Source organism: Copadichromis virginalis, linkage group LG1, assembly GCF_057382275.1.
Source record: "Copadichromis virginalis isolate Kocher_CV1m ecotype Utaka linkage group LG1, C_Virginalis_male_GT1.1, whole genome shotgun sequence".
Taxonomy (NCBI): Eukaryota; Metazoa; Chordata; class Actinopteri; order Cichliformes; family Cichlidae; genus Copadichromis; species Copadichromis virginalis.
Genome location: NC_140618.1, coordinates 11,384,399 through 11,405,557, shown reverse-complemented (window position 1 = coordinate 11,405,557; position 21,159 = coordinate 11,384,399). Strand labels below are relative to the sequence as shown.

Here is a 21,159-nt window from a genome sequence, read left to right as displayed (position 1 = left end):
ATAATTCATCAGATCACAAAGTTCAAATAGTCTCCACCTAGCATCTTGAATATGACAGTGAGTTCACTTAACTCAGAATGCCTTCACAGTCACCAATTCTCAATACAATAGAGCACCTTTGGGATGTAGTCAAACAGGAGATTGGCATCATGGATGCCAACAAATCTGGAGCAACTGGATGATGCTATCATATCAAGATGGACCAAAATCTCGGAGGAATATTTGACGAATTGAGGAAGTTCTAAAGGCAAAGAAGAGTTCAACCTGGTGCTAGCAAGGGGTAACAAATAAAAACCTAATAAAGTGTCAGGTGAATGTAAAACATTTTTGCTTTTCACCATAGAGAGAATATGTTCTTAAATGGGTGTTTTACACAAGCTTTCCAAATGCCTACCTTCTATGTAACGTATGAATTATGTTCAAGGGGTGAAAGTCAATATTTAGGAAGTGATAGTAACTCTGATGATTTACAGTGACAGTTTACTATAGTCTTCATTATTTTTATCATTCTTTGTTTTGAACGTGGCAGATTGACAGTTATTATTCAAACAGTTGTGCTCATGATGCAATCAGTGCTGTTCAAAAAAGCAGTCACCAAAAAAAAACACATTAGGTACTGTAGGTGTAATCTTCAAAGGAAACCCAACAGGGCATTCTTTACTTTGATTATAGGTAATGCAGTGACACAGCCTTGAAAAATGAAAACTCTAAAAACAAGAAATCACTTGGTTTCTAGCAATCAAGCAGACACAGCACAGTGTATTTTATGGGAAATGTCAGCATGTTTGGAATTGCTAATTAAGACTTCTTGGATTTAAACACTTCCTGTAGGCTATCACTTCTCTCTGATGTCTCCTATTGAGCATTCAGGGACACTTTTTATACAGACCTGAGTAAAATACTGTTTGCAACTGCATTTCTTAGTCTGTGCTTTTCTATTTAAGTGCCATGTGTTTCGGATTCATTAATTTTACAATGCAATGAGGTTTCAAGGGGAAAAGAAAGCCATCCTTTTGTACCCCAAGCTCAATGACTTCCTGGTGTTTTATTTTATCCCTGAAATTACCCAAAGACTTTATTTATCATTTTACATATAATGGCAACTAAAACATGAACAGTGTATTCATGTTGAAGCACCAACCCTCTCATTTCTCCTCACAGAGATTCTGTTATTTGTAGTACATACAGATTGACCTTTTAAGCCCTGCCTGCGTCCCAGGTGGATCCACCCCTCGCCATCCTTCTGAAATTGAATTGAAACAGTCATCAATGCAGTACTCTGGGGGATGGACGCAATAAAAATAATGATTAATAATTTAATCAGAGATGCTAGTCATTAGAGAATCAACTACACAGATAAATTCTGTTAACTTCAGACTTAATTAGTAGAATATGCAAAATAAAACAGTAGGTTTAGGTGGATCAGGAGAATGACCATGTAAAGGTGACAGTTATACCATAATACAACATATTATAGGGACATTCAATACGTTTTATGTCACAGAAGATGAGGGTTTGTGTCTTACAAGATCAAATATCGAGATCACCTGCGATTGGCATTATCCCATTGCTAACATAACTCATTCACTTCAAGTTACCACTATATAGTTGAAGCTTCACAAATGTATAGAAGGCTAAAGTGCTTATGAAACAGTAGAGAGGAAATACTTACCTGGATCAATGTGCTTGGCCTGGCCCTGCCACATGCTGGGTGTCTCAAAGACTTTGACAAATGGCTGGATTATGAGACAGGCACTGGTGAGAGACAGATTGCTCACTCCGCTCTGCTATAGGGTGATTTATCTGCACCATCTCACAGAAGATATCACATCCCCTTTTTCTCCACACCAGTTTTGGCCATAACAAGTTACTCAGTTTTCAATCGCACAGAGGCTCCAGCAAAGTTAGCAGGTATAAAGCTAAGTCCTGACCATGTCTGGCATCTAGAAATTACAGAGCTAAGAAAAAAACAAAAAAACAACAACAAAAAAAGGATAAATCCTGCACATAAGCCTTTGCTTACTCACGCAAACCAGTGAAAATCAGATACAATGTAGCCTCTGAGATTTAGTTTCATTTCATGCTGAGGAGTTTCCAACAACTTTAAAGCTTTATTGACTTTGGTCTTATTTACCTCTACTTTTTATGTTTCCAGAAACAAGAGCTTTAAAAAATAAAGATAAGGTGATCAATTTGCATCTATATTATGTCCTGAAGACTTGGATGTTTCCTAAAACTGCTCCATTCCCTGGTTAATCTATCTTGTTGGTTGTCCAACTGCTTATTTTCTGTCACTGTTTTTACATCTTATCTCTACTGTGTTTTTTTTGGGGGGGGGTTTCATGCTCCTATCCTCTCACCCTTTGACCTCCGAATGGAGTTAGATACTAATGTTTTTTTGTTTTGATTTTTTGTGCGAGTTTTTCTTACACCATGTTTGAGTAGCAGCTTGCAAAGTGATGAAAACTTTGGCCCAGCACTGGTGCAATCCTGCAGTAAGGTCATGAAGTAATGGTGTACACAGTGACCAGTTACAGGTATTATAGTCACTCGATTATCGTAGCATCTCATCTGTGGTGAGAGAAAACCCATTGCTCCATCTCTCTCCAAGTCCCACTTCTTTATTGATGTTAGGTTCTTGCTTGTAGTGAAAAGAGGTTTTGAATTCATTTAAGGGGACACTGGCCAATGTTTACTCTGTGTCTGGCTGTCAGGAGACTCCTTTGACATGACATTAAGGACCCTATGGGAGATAACAAGGCATCATGATAAAACACAGACGCAATTAGTGGCAGGATGACAGTCTACAAAGGAGATAGTGGCACATGCTAGTAGGATAAATGCATGCTCATGACACAGCTCATACTCATAGAGTGCTCTCTGTCCTCTCTTTGCCATTTACATCCCTGTCACTCTCTCCATTTTCTCCCATTGAAGGTCTACTTTTTTGTTGACTTTAGACCACCCATGTATAGTTCTTCTTCTTTCAGAGAACAGGTTGCACTTTTTGAGCTTGGGAAGACTCTGATCCCAGTGACACCGAAAGATAGTATAAAAGACAGACTTGGCTAAATCAGAGCAGATGTATGAAATATCTTGACTGAGCATTTTTCTCAGTGGGCTATCTGATTACATCTGGTCAGTTTGCAAAGTGGATCTGGTGATTCTGTGATTTAGTCAGAGCTTTCAAGAGTATACTTTAGAGCTATTGAAACATCACAGCAAATTTAGGCTGGACATATCTCAGTGAGTGGCTCTGGGGCATATTCTTAAATGTCTGGAACTGACACTGCAGCATTTCTAAAGTTTCCCTAAGATGCTTAGCCAGGTTAGGGGCTTTGGAATTTGAATGGAGAAGAAGTGAAACGAAACAGGAATTATTGCATTACTGAAGTGTTTAAATTCCTTTTGAGCTATTTACAGAGAATGATCGATATATATGCTGTTTTTGACTGAGGTAACCTACATTATTATAGTGCCTCTTAATTATCTCCCAAATAATGCATTGCATACTTTAAGATAATAAACTGAGCAAATGAAATATCTTAACATACCTAAACAGAGTTTGACCTATAAATGAAAAAGTCCGCACCGAGTTTGGGAGCTGATGATTGCTGGTAATGTTGATCAATACAGGGTGCGTTTCCTCATATAAAGCTAATAAATGATATCCAAGTGTTGTGAAGTGCTATTGAAAGTGTTTATCAATTTCTGAGAGCAGGCTATATTCCATTGATTAGAATTTGGGAAGTCGAGGTTACATTTGCCTGTGTCTACTCGTAAAGGGCTATAGTTCTTCTCTTTTAAGAGTTGTTTACTGCAGCAGTTATGACATTGTCTAAAGCATAATCTTTCTTATGTGTGTTCAGTAACAGTCCCAGATAGTTTTAGAGCTGAATGAAAAAATCACCCCCTGTACCCTTAGCTTGATGTCCCACCAGAAACACTACTAGCAATCTTATTTATGGATCTCTTTTAGTGGCGTAATGCTGACCCCTTTTAGTTGATTTTACTTCTCCTCTACCCTTTGTAGGCATTTAGTAAATCCCTGTTTTCTCTTAGCCTAAGTTTGGGGAGATTTGCTTCTACCTCTGATGGAATCTTCTTAGCATAGGTCTGATAAAACTGCGTACCTCACCTAAATATAGCCTCTTTTAACTGCACAGCCCCAGTGTCAATGATGTGCTTGCAGTATGCCTACTGGCTGTGCTTAGCAAAGACAGCACCGTTATGACAGTTCATTGGAGCGGGTGACAACAAAAAATAGGTTTAACCCTTTTAACCTGATTTTTTTTCTCCTAAACACTTAAATCTTGCTGTGTTTGCCAACTGGCTTGTTTAAGACCAGTGGACTATGCCTTTATGGGCAGTAAACAGGCCTTTTTTGTTGCTGATGTTGTTCTCCTGTTATTTGTGAAAGGCTTTACCATAGATTGCATTTCCCTTTGGCTAAGCATAGCTTATGATTTTTTTCTGTTTCACAAGAGCATTCACACTCCGTGTTCACTAATTCACAACTGGCAGTGGACTAAGAGAAGCTGTTGCTCTGTCAGTTATCATGTGAGTTTAAGTTTAATATATAACTGTTCTGTTAAGTTGGTCCTATGACATTTAATCACACCTAAAATACAGCTCCCCTGCTATGAAACACCTGCATTTCTTTTGTTCAGGAGAGAAATATATATATTGTTTTTCATTATTTTCAAAACCAGAAAAAAAAAATCTGTCATAGTACACTGCATTACGTTTACATTTACCAAGATTAAAACACATTAAGGACCATAGGATTTAGGGTGATCTATTTCCAGAAATTTATTTGAAGAGTTTTCTATAACTAAGGTCCCAGGTTTCTACAGTTACTCAGAACTGCCATATCAAATATTGGTCCACAAAGGCTTTTTTCATGTTTAAGCGACAGTCATTTGTCTGTATTTCTGGAAAAGGGAGAAGTGAATGAAAGACTTTCAGTGTGTTACAATCTGTAATTAAATCCTTCGCACTACACCTCAAATGCTTCCTTTATCAGACGACACTGTAGCACAAACACAATTTATTTTGGTATGTGCCCTACAAAATTATAAATTAAACATTAAGTAAGTGGATAGAAAAAAAAGTGCTCCAATGTCTAGTCTGTAGAAATTGAGAAAAGGTTTTTAGATAGCAAGTCTTGTTTCAGACTAACTATACAGAAATAAGCTTTCCCTCAACAAAATCATGGCAGTAATGAATGTTCAGACTCATGGTCATTTAAATAATAATGTTTTTCATGACCTCCAGAAGGACAATTTTTACAGTCAGAAAAATAGGTTAGAGTGGGTGGTTTGGTGGTTAAGTGGTGAGGATTAGATGATGAACACCGTGATTAAATTCTCCTTCTTACATACATTCAACGCTTCTCACCAACACAGTGATAATCTCTCACCTTAGCCAAGTAATCTTAATGGTTATATGGGTCAACAAACCAGTTTTAATATATATACTGTGGGATTAGTGGGTTTAAACTGCTTAGCTAATGACAGATTAACAGCTTCAGTGAAATAACTCATACTGTATATGAAAACATACAAACTGACATTTCCACATGGAAGAAAAATCTTCATGTTGTCTTACACACCTGAAGTTTGTATTGAAAGAGTGTATAGCTCTGCAGTAATCAGATTGGACTGATATAGGGACTGACATTTAAAGCTAGTTCCTTTTCCAGCACTTGTCTTGTCTTTACTGACCACTCAAAGTGCTTTACAGCACAAGCCACATTCACATTCACAAACTGTAGAGCCATTTATCTATCACACTCACTCTCACTGGAGTAGCTGGGGATCAAAAGCCTTCCGATTCTGACACGACAGTCAATCCGATTGTATGGGATCCATCATTTTCTCAGCATGGTAGCCAGCAGATAGATATTTCTACAATCAAAATGTAAACAGGTGCGCAGACGTGCACACATACAAAATTATGAACATTTGCTCCCTGTATATTCAATCCCATACTGTATATACTCCATTTTCGTATCCTAGCCTTGTGCCTCCTCAATTTAGATATAAGCTACTCTGAAAGGTAAGCGTGTGTACTGTAAGGCTGTTTGTGGTGGCTCTCATAGTCCCTTTCAGGTAGCCTGGCTGGCAGGGTGAGGAGAATGAGAAAGGCTTATCGTGTAGTCAGATGCACTCTAAGGGTGACAACATGTTCCTGCTGTCCCTGGTCACCCCACCGGAGAGCATAGTGGTCTGTGACTCTGTCCCTGCAGACAGCAAAATGTCAGGGCTCCCTTCATCGGTACAGTGAACTCTGAGCATCATAACAAGCTAGGTGTGAGCTATCCCACGGCTATATTTTTTAGTTTTTAAAAAAATGCTTTTCTAGACTAATTAATAAAAAATATACATATATGTTTTACACACACCCATCAGACCTGCCTTCCTGTTATTTACATTTTTTGTCATGCAATCTCTGATACTCCTCAGCGGTCATGTAATTGCTCATAAAATGTGATCGCTGGCCACATATTTCCATAATTTGCTATAAACTTATAAGGCACTTTGTCACTGTTTTATTCTTTGTGTTTTACAAAAGACTAATTCATGTAGAACTGATGTAATGGACTCAGATCCAGACATAGAAGTAGTATTTCTTTACTGAATAAAACTTTTAATTTTTTGACATTTAGAATGGATTTCACACCTTGCTAGTTTTACATTTTTGTTTGTGCTTACGTGTCCATAATAGCCGCAGCATCAATCGGGAGCACCTTAACAATCATGTAACAAAATAAAAGCACTGCTAACCTAGCAATACTAGCTGACTTCCTTTTGCTTTTATTTTAAAACAGGTGGTATCCCATCACACAGGTGAAAATTCTGATTTTCTGTGCACATACAGATATGAGATTGTTTAATGCCTTTGAAATGTCCGTCTAACATCCCAGGCTCACCCAACTATATTTATAGAACAATGTCTCCTATGTCAGGGTCCTAGTGCATAATAAAACACAGTAAATGGATCCTTGCTATGTTTAGGTGGCCTGACCTCCATTAGAAGGCAGCTACAAGACTGAAAAAGAGAAATCATGAGCATTCATTCATGCATGCATGAACAAACATGCACATAAACATAGTCTATTGATAGAGACACACTGAGATCATGGAGATTTTTACACTGCTCTTTAAAAGTAACTGCTTATCCCAAAATATTGTATTGGGGCAAAATCAATAATTATCAGAGTCAAGATTTGCTTTTTATTTGTATTTTCTTTAATCAATGATTGTATCAATAGTGATAAGTGAGGTTTGATCAGACAGGTGTCAGCAGTACTTGGACAATTATCAAGTCTATATCTCTATAGCTTGCTTTCTCCTTTTCTCTGTAGCTAAAAGATACCCAGTTAAAATTCTGAGTGCATTTACAAAGCGCCTGCTTTGTCTGGTCAAAGTCCATTGTCCATTTGCCTCATATTTAGATTTATTTATTGTGCAGCAATATTTGCTCTTAAATCTGCTTAAGCATGTTATTATTGACATTGTACAGGCAAAGCACCACTCTGGCTGAATCCAGCTTCACAGACTTATTAGTATGGCTATAGACCTTTAGGCTCAGTTTCCCAGACATGGACTAATCTTAGTCCAAGGCCTTAAACATTTTAAACAGAGGTGTTCACTGAATTTATTTGTTAGATGGTACTAATTCAAAAAGTTGTCGTAAATGTTGTTATTATGGCATGAAAACCAGTTTTCATGCATGTTTTACAAACATGGAAAAAAGAAAAAACATTTCCTTTAAGCTTTCATTCATTGATTTTTATTTTTTCCTCAAAATTATAATGTTTGATCAGTTATAATAAAAACAGTCTTGCCTTTGTCGAGGAAATGAACTCAATCTTGAATTTTAAGAAAAATTTGTGTGTCTTGCTGCACCTTCATGACAAATATAAGTAGTAAAATGAAAGTTACAAATACTGTAAGACAAAAGGAAAACTTTATTTCATGTAAATAATATTTAAATTGTTTGATATTGGGGAAACATGGCAGTATGAAGCACAAATGCCTTTACCAATGTTTGCATTTCTTCCTTCAAAGTTTTACTTGTCCTTCTGGGTTTCAGTCTTAATGTGAGCACACAGTGGTGGCAGGGTCGGTCTAAATATAACTCCACTTGACAACAATCTGGAAAAGTAGATACCCTTTTACTTTGAAGAATTCCAATTACTGTCACTGTTTCCTCAGTGAATGTGTCTGTGTGCGCAATGCACATAAAACTGAGATGTAGTGTACATATCTGCATGGCGTAGAACTGTCTAAACACATTACAAACCTCATAACTGCTTGTGCTATTTTTGAAGAAACATTTTAACATTTTCACCCAGACTGATGTAAATTCTATCCATAGATGTGTGCATCAGAGATTGTGGGCTCAGACATAACAATGAGAATAAGAAATAGGGATACTATATTGCAAACAGCAGTGATTTCCAATGTTTGCTTTTCTGCTGCATCAATAAAAGTTTTTTGACTTGTGTACAGTTAAAAGGACTCAAACTGCTGCAATGTGAAAGATCAGTGAATATATTACAGGTGTGTAATGACAATATGTGCTTAATCACACATATGTCTCATATTTCTTAGAGAAATTGTTGTTTTAGTTGTAACTGTTTATCAAAAGAAATACAGAAACAAATAACAGGACAAATCTTACATTTTTGATATTGGTATATCTAACTTAACATGATTTGGACAAGGGATGTTTTTTGGATGTGACTGTGTGATTCTGTGGAGCAGCAATTCACTGTAAACACTGGATATATTTACTGAAACATACTGAGAATAAATCATGAAATCTACCGATTTTAGCTCCAACAAAGAAGTCAAACAGCAGTAATTTATTGTTGTAATTTAGCGAGCTTTCAGTAAAAATCTCTATCCTATCTTGTTTATATATGTAGCATCCATTCTTCTTCATTTTTATAGCCTTGCTCTTGGTGTAAGTTTTGTCCAAAGACAAATTTTTATGGCCCAGTTAGAAGTGGGTGGGTAAATCACCAATCACTGCACCAATGCACAATGATTCAATTACTGAGCCAGCAGAGTGCGCAATTTATATCCAAACTCTCTGGTTTGGAAGATTGACGAGGTCACAGTACAGTTTTTAATTAACAGTTAACCTCCGCTGACCTTTGAGGTGTGATTTAGAGGCATGCCTACACACATGTTTTCATATCAGGCCCCCTTTTTGTCATGGATACATATTGGCTACGTTCATAAGTGCAGAGTTTATTAAACCATTATTACACCATGTTCATGTAAGCTTGCTAAACACTACATACATAGTAATAAAAGCTTAAAATAGGTCAGTGATGAGAGAGAAGGAAAGGCAGGGACTCTGACAGGTAAAGGGAACTGGGTGATGTTAAATGCTGTCAGTGTGTATGCCCCACAGGTTTAATATCAGAAAGAGGAATTCTAATAAGTAAGTTGGATGAAGCAGTTGAGTGTTCCAAAGGGAGAGAGAATGGTGATTGGACCATTCAGTTTCCTTTCACATGTAGGTTAAGGAAACAGAGATGAGGAGATGCTGGCTGTTTGTGAACAGTTAGTGAATCAGAAAGTGCAGAGGTTTAAGGGGAGTGACGGAGAAGTATGTATGGTTGTTATAGGACAGGTATCAGGGCAGCAAGACAATGGTGAGATGTGCTAGGTGTAACAGATGGGTTCAAGACGTGGTGGTATTATGTCAGCGATCAACTCTGATCGCCTTCTTGTTTGAACTGGTGATGGACCGGTTGACTGATGAGGTCAGGCAGGAGTTTGCATGGACAATGATGTTTGCAGATGACATTGTGATCTTTAGTCAGAGTAGGAAGCAGGTGGAACAGAGAGCCCGGAGAGGTGGAGGTATGCTCTGGAGAGGAAAGGAATGAAAGTCAGTAGAAGCAAGAGATTTTGTAAATAAGAGGGAAATTGGTACAATAGAGGAGATCCAAGACGTAGAGATATATTGATAGTGGATACACTGAACAATAAATATGGAATGAAATATGGAGCTGCCAGATGGAAGAAAAAGAGGCCACACATTCCTTTTCTTAAAGTTTTATCTAACACAGAACAAATGTTGGTCTCCTCAGTTCATCAAACATGCATATTTTATTTGACTATGCCTTATGCTGTATATGTATATGTCAGCCCACTTTAATACTCACACTATAAGTTAAAAGAAAATGACACTATCGATATGTACAAAATGTTGTCGTCTTTTATTTTGTTTGCAGGCAGTTAAATTGTGCAGTTTATAGAACATTCACTCTGTGAAAGACAAACACAACAAAGTTACCTCATATTTTTATATTCTGACTTTGTTATTCATTATATTTCTGCATTTCTCCATGTCTCTCACCAACAAGGTTTTACTGGGATTTGACCATGCTGCTGCTGATGGTTGGAAACCTCATCATCATCCCTGTGGGCATCACCTTTTTCAAGGATGAGCACACCCCCCCGTGGATTGTGTTCAACGTTGTCTCCGACACCTTCTTCCTCATGGACCTGGTTCTTAATTTCAGGACGGGTATCGTCAAGGAAGATAACACAGAAATCATCTTAGATCCGCAACAGATCAAGATCAAGTACTTGCGGAGCTGGTTTGTGGTCGACTTCATATCCTCCATCCCCGTAGACTACATCTTCCTCATTGTGGAGACGCGCATTGACTCGGATTTCTACAAGACGGCACGCGCCTTACGCATTGTCCGTTTTACCAAGATACTAAGCTTGCTGCGCCTCCTGCGCCTCTCTAGACTCATTCGCTACATCCACCAGTGGGAGGAGGTAAGAAATCATTTTCAGGCTGTTAAACTGTATGTGAACAGGTCTGAAGAAAGTTTAGTTTATAATGTGTATCTTGTGAACTGCTTTATATTGTTACTGAGAAAACAGTATTCTTCATGGAGTAAAAATTTTTTAGCATACTACATCATTTGCAGTGATCATCATACAAGCATATTAGTTCATGAAGATAGTTAAACAGACAGGGATTCATTTCCCTAAGTCCGATTGCAATTCAGATTCTATTTCTGTCCTGGGGAGCCACTGCAAAGATGTTTGCTTCCCCTTTTCTTTCAGGAAAGAAATATGGATGGGTGCTGCGTCTGATTGCATCCACCCTTGAAAAGAGAAAAGAGACTCTTTGCTGTGTACCAGTCACCAATAAGTTGATGAAGGCAGGATGTTGATTAGCATTTTCCCACTGTGTGCCCGTCCTAGCAGTGGAACCCCAGAGTCCAAAGAGGCAGTGCTGCAGTACAAGCATGATTATGATTGTGGCAATAATTAGAAAAGTTCCAATTACTCTCACTGGATGAATCTTCTTGTTTAGTCTCATAGGTAAAAGGTGCAAAGTGAAGCATCAGAATCTCAGCATGGAGTCAACAGGAAGACACTCTATGCTGCTGCTCTGCATCATTGAGGAATTAGCCATGCAAAGGAATATTTCAGCTACAAGTCAGACCGTGAAATTCTAGGAACAACAACACTTAACAGATGTGTCGTCTAAATGAAATTATCTCCACAGAACTGAAGTGTGTCTCTTTGTTTAGTTTGGGGAAATTACTTTTGTGTCCAGGTACTTTCCACTTGATCAAAGAATTATTATTATTTATTTATTTTTTTTAATTTAAAGTAAAGAAAAGTTGATAAGGCATTTTCACTGATTTAAACTCTAAATTTAGCTTGTTATGTTTAGGTTTTAAAAGTACAATTGCTGTGAGAAGTTTACATCTACTCATCATCTGCATCATTGTCATGGTAATTTAATTAAGTTGTTAATTAAATTAAGTCGTTTAATGGTTTCTTTGAACTATTCTTTATCCAGGATGGAATGAGTGTACAGCATGTATCTTTAATAACAAGAATCACAAGTTTGAATTTATTTTGGATCTTTTAAATATTTTGCTGTTACCATGACAACCATGCCCGTGATGAATATATATACGCAAGTTACTGGGAACATTCTTTTTACATATACATAAAAATTAATGCCAAAACTTTAAAATAATTAAAATAAATCTGCTCGAGAAAAGTTAATAAAAGAACATCTTATCTTTAAGAGTTTGAATAAAAGGGAAATCCCAGCATAGTGTTTTAGTTAGGGCTACAGCGTGCCATCGGAGCAGCTTGGCAAGTTGTGGCGTCACTTCTCCAAGTTTCTAGAGCTGGAGGAAATACTGTAGCTTGTGATTACTATAATTTTCATATTCATCAAAACATTCAGCAACCGCTTGTGCTCTATGTATGGGACCAACTCCACTAGTACTCTGTTTAGCTCGAATTCATTCAGAAATATCTGCATTTGGGCTTCAATATAAATCAATAAACAACAACAACGAGAATAATAATCATAATCAACTAACTAGTGAACTAACTAGTAAATCAAAGAATGTTTCAGAAATCACCTTCTTATCCAAGATAAAATCTTGAGATCATAATTTTTATTTTTGTTTATCGCTTTTTGTTTTATTGTGCATCTTTTTTTCATATTCAACTTTATCCAATACAATATTACAAATAAACACTATTAGCTTATTTGCATAGATTGTAAAATTCACCACTGGAGTGTTACTTGTTGGGTATGTTCAGCTGACTGTGTAGCAATTGGAAACGCTGAAAATGCTCACATCAATCTATATCCAGACCTTTCACCATGAATTGGGAAGTTCCTGGTTTTCAAATATTTAGCTGGATAGAGCAGCTGGATAGAACAGTGTATATAAGTGTGATGACATTAATCATGCAGAGCCTCTGTGATGCCATTTCAAAGGGAGGAAAAGTTCAAATAAATCACTGGGGGAGGATTCCTTTGTCACCCTGTGTCTCTATGCATGCCTACTGCTGTGCTTCTGAACTTAAAATGAAGGCAGGAATACATGTATTACAAGCTAACCTTGATTTGAATAGCTCGGACAGTGGGCTGTTACATGTTCAGCCTATGCAATGAGATAACAGAGAAAACATGGGGTAAGAAAGGGAGGGAAGAGGGAAAAGAATAAGGAATAAAGGAGGATTGAATAAAACATCCTTCTACCTGCAGAACTTGCTTTTAGCCATGGGCCACTGATGTAATGCACCACAATCTCAATCTAGGAATTTTGCATTACTGGAAGTATTGGAAAACAGACTAATGGGAGAAAAAATATCCATAATGATGTGAATGGGAAAAACTTACAAGGACACTGCAAGTTACTGATGACTGCAGAATCTAAAACCATTGAAACAATACAACAACAAAAGGGGGCATTACACTCACAGAGCCAGTTGCCATTTAGATTTTCTGTTCCTGTGTAGGTGGTGTATGTGTGCGGATATTGTGTGTGAGCGTTTGCTGATGAATGCTAGTTAGGCAGACAGAGTGAAAGGCCAGCTTTGCCTCAGCGCCAGAGTACTCCAGATGAAATCTCACTGAAATGTCATCTGTCACTGCAGAATAACTTGTCGCCGAGATCTCACCACCCAACTGACTTTTTGACTTTTCCTATTGGCAGCTACATTCCAAACAAGGTGTATGTATTTTATCACCATTTGAATATTTTGGTAAACATCGCACTGACCTTATTCCCCCTTTGTCTATTTACCTACATATTGAACTTTGAAAGACTATAAAAGTGGAAAGAAGCACACTCAAACACTAACAAAACAACCACAAAAAAGGTAATATTTGTCCTTGTTTACAGAATCAAGGCAGAATCCTTTTGATCCATGAAAATGTGCAATTTTTGCCAATAAGTGCAATAAATGCAATTCAGCATTGCTCGGCACTCTAAATGTGGCACGATGAGATGTAACATAGCAGAAGCTGCAGACCTGTGATGCCCCAATGTCCTCCGAAAGGCAAAGCTGATTTATTTCACTCATATTTCACAAGTGTCTGCAAGCTAGAAATAGTTCCGCACAAATTCATTTGGTTTGTTATTGTTTGAGTTTCATTTCCTCTTCTGTAAGAAGTCACGCAGAGGACATTTCTTCTGGGAAGTGCTGGATACAGCTCAGTGAACTCTACTGCATGGTTTAATGCCTTGAAGAGTGATACTGTGGGGAACAAGTTTTTAAAATTAGAATCTTTTTTCCATGTACTGAATTGCAGTGGATGATGCTTTTTTAGGAATCAGAAGAAGACAAAGGAATATAATCATACCAAAGGACATAAACAGAGGTATGGTTCAGGGTGCAGCAAAAATTTTTTTTTTAAGCGTATTAAAAGTAAGGTGTTTTTAAGACATAAAAAATAAATGGATAAAATCTTATTCCCAGAGCTATCAGATTACTTCCAGACAAATTGCATAAAGGGACTAACTTAACTAAGTCATTTATTGCTTCACATCACCCCTTTAGAAAAACCGATTTGCTTTATTGTGACCTACACATTCTCAGCAATAGAATAAACGTCATAAGTTTGTTTCATAATCCTTTGGGGACAGTTAACTATATATGGCTCAATATCATTTGTCACAGAATCATCATTTTATAGGTGACATGGTTTCAACTCAGAGATTTAAAGAGACCAAATCTAACTGACGGTTCTTATGTGGGAAAAAATGTAATTTGTAAAGTCATCTTAGCTTTGGTTTAATTAAATTCTTGACAATTCAGGGAAATAGTTCTAACTTGCACATTCATGCATGCATGTGCAAATACATATTTGGTTTAGTATGGTGCAGTCAGTATACATAATCTGTCTATTGTGAACTCCTAAACTACCCCACATAGAGAGAAAAAAGGCTTTGCTTTAGGCTTCTTTGTTTGTTTTAGTTGATTTTATTTTTAAAGGGATTTAAATTATTTGTCAATAAGTCACATTATATATATAAGTAATAAACCATGGATCGATATAATATTGACAATAAACCATGACTGTGTGAAATGATGTATTTCACACAGTTGCTGGTTTGTATGTAGATTTTCCTGTTGTTCTTTGAAATAATGTGAAATACATGCTTTGCACTCATCAATGGAATAATTAAACTGTGAAGGAACCTGCTATACTAATTTCCTCCATTATTGTGGTCGTATTCCTGGAACATTTATGTTGCATGGTTGTGCAAAACTTCATCCACTGTCCTGAAAAAGCCATTTAAACTATTTGTCCATCACCGTAAGCCCACTTTCATCTGATTGGCTGCCCATCATCTTCTTCAGAATTCTGCAGCATGATTACTAACAGGGACTAGATAGAAAGAGCATATTTCTTGTAAATTAGCTGCGCTTCATTGCTTCCCTGTTAAATCCAGAATCCAATTTAAAATTATTCTTTTCACATAAAAGATCTTGAATAATGAGGCCCGATCTGATGTTAAAGATCTCACAGTTCCCCAGTAGAGCTCTTCGCTCTCGGACTACAGGCTTACTTGTGGTTTAAAGGGTATTAAAAAGTAGAATGGGAGGCAGAGCCTTCAGTTTTCAGCCCCCTCTTCTCTGTAACCAGTTCCCAGTTTGTATTTTTTTTCTCTTTGGAAATGCTTGTACCGTACTTTCTGGACAATAGAGCGCACCTGTATATAAGCCGCATCCGCTCTATTTTTAAAAAATAAAAAAAAAAAAAGATATACAAGCCGCACCCAGCTATAAGCCGCAGATATCTATGATGAAAAAATAGATATTTACTGCATGTACAGAACAATCTTGTAGTGCAAATGTACAAGTATGTACCTGAACAGATTCTTTCCGAACAATGCCTTTTAACACGGCAGCAACTTTGCTGATTAAAACGTAACAGAACCAAGAGAAAATAACCGCTATTTATTTACCTCCATTTTTCCTGCATTTGAAACCACATGTCACTTTAATCATCTTCGCTGAAACCCATGAAGTCGTCTTCTTCAGTGTCGGAGTTGAACAGGCTCAGAAGCGCTTCATCACATCTGTCTCCATCAGTCTCGCTCTCCGTGTCACTGTCATCCTCCGGTGAAGTTGGCTCTGAAGGTGCGCCGCTCTCTTCGCGCAGCAGTCCAGCCTTTCGGAACCCATTGGTGATGGTGGATTCTTTCACAGCACTCCACGCTGTTAGGATCCACTGACAGACATCAGAAAAGGATGCTTTTCGCATGCGGCCAGTTTTTGTGAATGACTTTTCACCGCTTGTCATCCAAGTCTCCCACTCAACCCGTAGTGCAGCTTTAAATGCCCGATTTACACTGATGTCAAGTGGCTGCAAAAACTTTGTTGTACCTCCAGGAATCACAGCTGGAATGGAGTTTGTTTTCTTGATCGCTGCTTTCACAGAATCTGTGATGTGGGCCCTCATGCTATCCAAAACAAGCAGTGCTTTTTTCCGGTGAAAAAATCCTCCCGGGCGCTTCCCATAGCACTCCGTTAACCATTCCTTCATTAGACCTTCTATCATCCACCCTTTGGTGTTAACTTTGACCACTATGCCTTTCGGGAGTTGTTCTTTCGGCATAGTTATGCGCTTAAAAATCACCATTGGTGGAAGTTTTTGTCCGGATGCCGTGCATGCCAGAACGCAGGTGAAGTGCGTCCTCTCATGGCCTGTTGTTTTCAACAACACGGATGATGCACCTGTCTTGTTAACGGTCCTGGTCAGAGGCAGATCAAATGTTAAAGGTACTTCATCCATATTGATTATGTCGTCTGGTCCGATGGAGTTTTCTTGTATCTTTTTTTCAACGAATTTGTGGAAGTTTTCAACTTTTTCCTGATAGTCAGGGGGGAGTTGCTGACAGAGAGTGGTCCGTGCCCTGACGGACAGGTTTTTACGTTTCATAAATCTGAAACACCATGACGGCCCACCTTTGAAATCTTTAATATTCATTTCGCGGGCGATTGTTTTGGCTTTCAGTCGGATCTGTACAGTGGATACACCTCGGCCACCTGCTCTCAGTGTGTTCACCCATTCCTCCAGGACATTTTCAAGTTCAGGCCACCTGCTTTTATGTCCTCTGAAAGCTTTTCTCGACTTTTGGCATTGCATGAGCTCTTCCCGCTGCCGCCTCCAACGTCTCACCATAGACTCATTGACGCTAAGCTTGCGTGCAGCAGCGCGGTTTCCCTCCTGGATAGCAAGATCGATGGCCTTCAACTTAAAACTTGCATCATACGAACTTCTTCGTGTGGTTTCCATGATGAAGGGGCGAGGATTTGAAAATAATTACTAGTTGGTAATTTGTTGTGCGTGTTCTACCTGCTAAAGAAAAAGTAGTGTATTCTTCTTTGCATTGATTTTTCATCTATCTTGTTTTTTATTCTAATTCTGGTTAGAGTCCCCCTAGTGGTGGAAGAAAAATCCACAGAATAGCCGCACCTTTGTATAAGCCTCATGGCTCAAAACCTAGGGAAAAAGTAGCGGCTTATGGTCCAGAAAGTACGGTAGTTAGGGCTGGATCAGGTGACCCTGAGTCTTTTCAGTGGTGTTCATGCACCACTTTGCATTTAAGCAATAGTTGTTATTATCAGTTATTAAACTCTCTCTCCTCATCCCCAACGGGTCTTTTTCCTTCTCAGTGCCAACAAACGCTTGCTCACAGGATGCTGTCTGATTCTGTATTATTACACTTTCATCATACTGTAAAGGTGATATTACAATTACCATGTTGACAGAATACATTTTACAAACAAAAAGGTGGCTACATGCCGGTGTTCAATATTCAATACAGTATGCAGATATTCATCAGACACAGACACAGACACAGACAGAGCAGAGTGTCATTATTCGTCTCTCCTGTCCTCATCTGGTCAGCTTCCTCTCGTCACTTTTCATTGGGATAAAAATAAGACTGTGACCGGATATTCTCTTCATTGGAGTTGTCTCCTGTTGACGAACCACTGACTTGGATGAGATTAGTCATCCTGTTAAATCAGATTCAAGGCAGCGCACTAATGATAAAGCTCCACGGGCTTCCTCTCACGATGCCTGATGCCTACAGCAAAACCGTTTCAATAGGGCAACCCAGCAAATGTTGCTTTCAGTGTGGATCAAGATACAATTGTTTGTCAAAGAGGGTTTTTTTAATTGATCATTTATTTATTTATTTAGTCATCCGAGTGGAAAGCAAAAAATAATTTAAAGTAATAGAGTGTGGGAAGTGAAGTTTATCAGTTGCATCAAATGCAAGATAAATTGTTGGTATATGGTAGAGCTTTGCTAAATGTGTAGGTTTGTGTGAAATGTGTGTGTGTGTGTGTGTGTCTATTTAGAGAGAGAGAGAAAGAGGGACCGACTTTTTAAAAAAGGTCAAAAAGTGTCAGAAATTGAGTTTCTTTTACTATTTACTGCTTGGATTATTAAGATTTACAGCCCTGTGGTGGCTTTGTGCTGCAGTTTCCAAGAAACAAAGCAATACGTCAGGCATTGTGATGGAAGTCAGTTGTGTGGCTTTCCCATGGGTCTGGTGATGGAACGAAGCACCTTTCATTTCCACTCAGTAGATCTATACAAAAATATTTAAATAAGTGAAATCAACTAATCAGCTCCCTGCTCACTGACCCATTACCTTAGCCAAGGACTGGTCTTTCAGAGATAAGAAAAGCAGGAAGAATAGATTTAATGGGCTATTATTGAGTGCACAATGAGGCTTGCCAGCAACAGTGACAGGTCCTCAACACTCTGAATGAGTCTTTTGCGATATGAATACCCACAGTGGGTTTGCTTAAAAAACTATTACAGTGAAATGTGTAATTCAGCGCAAACCCAAAGGCGCACCTTGGTACAGAGCATAGTCAGGGTGTTTTTTGTGATCTGAGCCCTCCAGGCCTGTTTAGACAGATGATGGAAGGGTGTTCCCTGTGGTCCACTACCAGGCCTACTTTGCATTCTCCTCATGCTCTTTGTCCACCATGACAGTATGTATGAGCATGACATTTTGGTCGAGGCATTTACAGTGAGAAATCTAACCCCTGCCCACAGCCTGTTCCCCCGAATCTGCCATCATGCTGGATGATTAAAAATAATACAGGAGTGCAGGGGTTGATCTAGTTCATAAACTGTGCTACTGTTAACATCCAGTAGGCTACTTGGACACAATTAGAACAATTTGCAGGGACAAGACAGATTGCACTAAAACAGTGTGTTTTCACCAAATATCTGCTATCTATAGAGCATTTTTTTTATGTGTAGCTAAAACTGTGTGCCTTTCAATTGGTCTATGGCAGGGCTGCCCAATCCCAGTCCTCGAGAGCTACTATCCTGCAGCTTTTAGATGCATCCCTACTCCAACACAGCTGAATCAAATGGTTTGATTACCTCTTCAGCATGCCATCGTGTTTGGCAAAGGCCTGATAACAAGCCATTCATTTGATTCGGGTGTGTGGGAACAAGGATGCATCTAAAAGCTGCAGGACGGTAGCTCTCGAGGACCGGGATTGGGCACCCCTGGTCTATGGCATACAAGGCATGTTTTTCTGATGCCATGTCTGCAACATGGCTTCCGAAAAACAATATGAGTGAAGGATTGTGTTTTTTCTCGTGTGTCAAGATACAATCATGCCAAACATTCATCATCATTAGCAGTATGAGCAGCGAACAACAGATGCTTCAGTATAGTGCTACAATGACTGTGTCTGGACAGCTACCATCAGCACCATGGGACAAATGCATCTATTCTCTCACCTGGATCACACTCCTCTCACTCCATCTGTTTGAGATGACTCTGCAGCTGCCTTCATTTTCTCCCTGCCTGTCTGGGCCTGATGCTGTTTGTGACTGTAGTGCCATATTTGATCCTTGTGTTTATTACTTGTTATATTTGTACGTATACAAGCATATGTGCTCAGTAAATAAGTGCCATTTTCTGTAGCGATAAAATGTGCTGATAGTTTGTACTTGACAGTGGTGGTCTTCAGCAGGATTATGGATTTCAGCAATCAAAAAAAATAATTGGTTATAATTGACTAACGGTGTTAGTATTGTTTCTATTGTGAGTATTTAACTTGTTCATTTTGTGCCTTGAAACACTGGCTTTGGTTAAAGTGGCTTTTCCCAGACAATTACAGCCTCCATTTCAGAGTACTTACAACCTTTTATACCAAGATCTAGATGAATAGTCAATTATATCTGGCTGCAGGGTGGACATTAATTCCTGATAAAGGATACCTTCTAAGTAGTTCCAGTGAAACGATCTTTTTATCATTCTAAATCAATTTACTTACATAGCCTGTATCGAAAGTAGTTAACCAAAGAAACCACGGAGTACTGAAAGCCTCTGTTTACAATTTATTGCAACACATTAAGCTAACTACTAATTAAATACGAAAAATGAGTGGCTTCGTCATTTCTATTAACCTTTTTGGGGAATATGACAAATTTGATGAATGGGATGGATGCAGCTGAAGAAAAAGAAATTGAATAAATGACACTGTACACTGAGAGATTCTAAAAACTAATGTTCTTAAAGTTTGAAACTACACCACTAATGCTTTGAATGCTCCCCGCAGGGGCCTTAAGCTGTTGTTCAATCCACCAAAGCAGCAGGAGTATAAACAACGAAAGCTTAAACAGTCTGGCGGCCATTGTTAACTGTCATTTAACTGAATTCATGACTACCAGCCTCGACTATTCTCATAACTCTGATTGGACCTTGAACTCAGTGTTTCATGATATGCCACTTAATCTAGTAAGAAAATACTGTTCCACATTCAACTCTGTTTGACAGCTTTGCATGCAGGGGAACTGGTAGCTCACCATAGCATTTTTTTTATGCTCCAGAGGATGTCAGCCTGATGCGTAATCCACCGACTACTAATCGTGAGGACCCAAATGACTCACACACTGAAAAATGAAGGCTTCTTACAATGGCAAGGCCCAAGGACCCTCAATGTCTAGTTGCAAGTTTTAGGAATTATAATTCAAAATGTTCATTAAACCTTAGAGCACTTTACCTCAACCCAGGGAGTACTATGCAGTCCTAGGCTATGCTGGACTTGTAGCTATATTTCAGTTGCTGTGTGTATTTGTTTTGTTGGATGAAAAATGATTCAGTTTTTTATTTTTGTTGATACTATTTAGACTTTTTGGAATTCAGTAATAGTAGTTATGTTTGGAGGAAGGGAAATTGTGAGGATGACCCAAAGATCACCATCCTCATAGTCGGTATGGAAGTGGAAAGATTATTCTTAGGTGATGCTTTTCTGGTACAGGACAACTTCATCACATTGAGAGGCCAGTGGA

General features: G+C 38.4%; 1 protein-coding gene across 1 annotated transcript in view; it reads left to right on the top strand.

The window, feature by feature from the left end:
• The window catches only part of hcn4 (hyperpolarization activated cyclic nucleotide-gated potassium channel 4), a 75,391-nt gene that overhangs the window by 6,631 nt on the left and 47,601 nt on the right, over window positions 1-21,159 (top strand). The window contains exon 2 of the mRNA XM_085450730.1: window positions 10,394-10,817. Coding sequence (XP_085306856.1) covers window positions 10,394-10,817 — 424 coding nt within the window. The remainder of the gene's footprint in view (window positions 1-10,393; window positions 10,818-21,159) is intronic.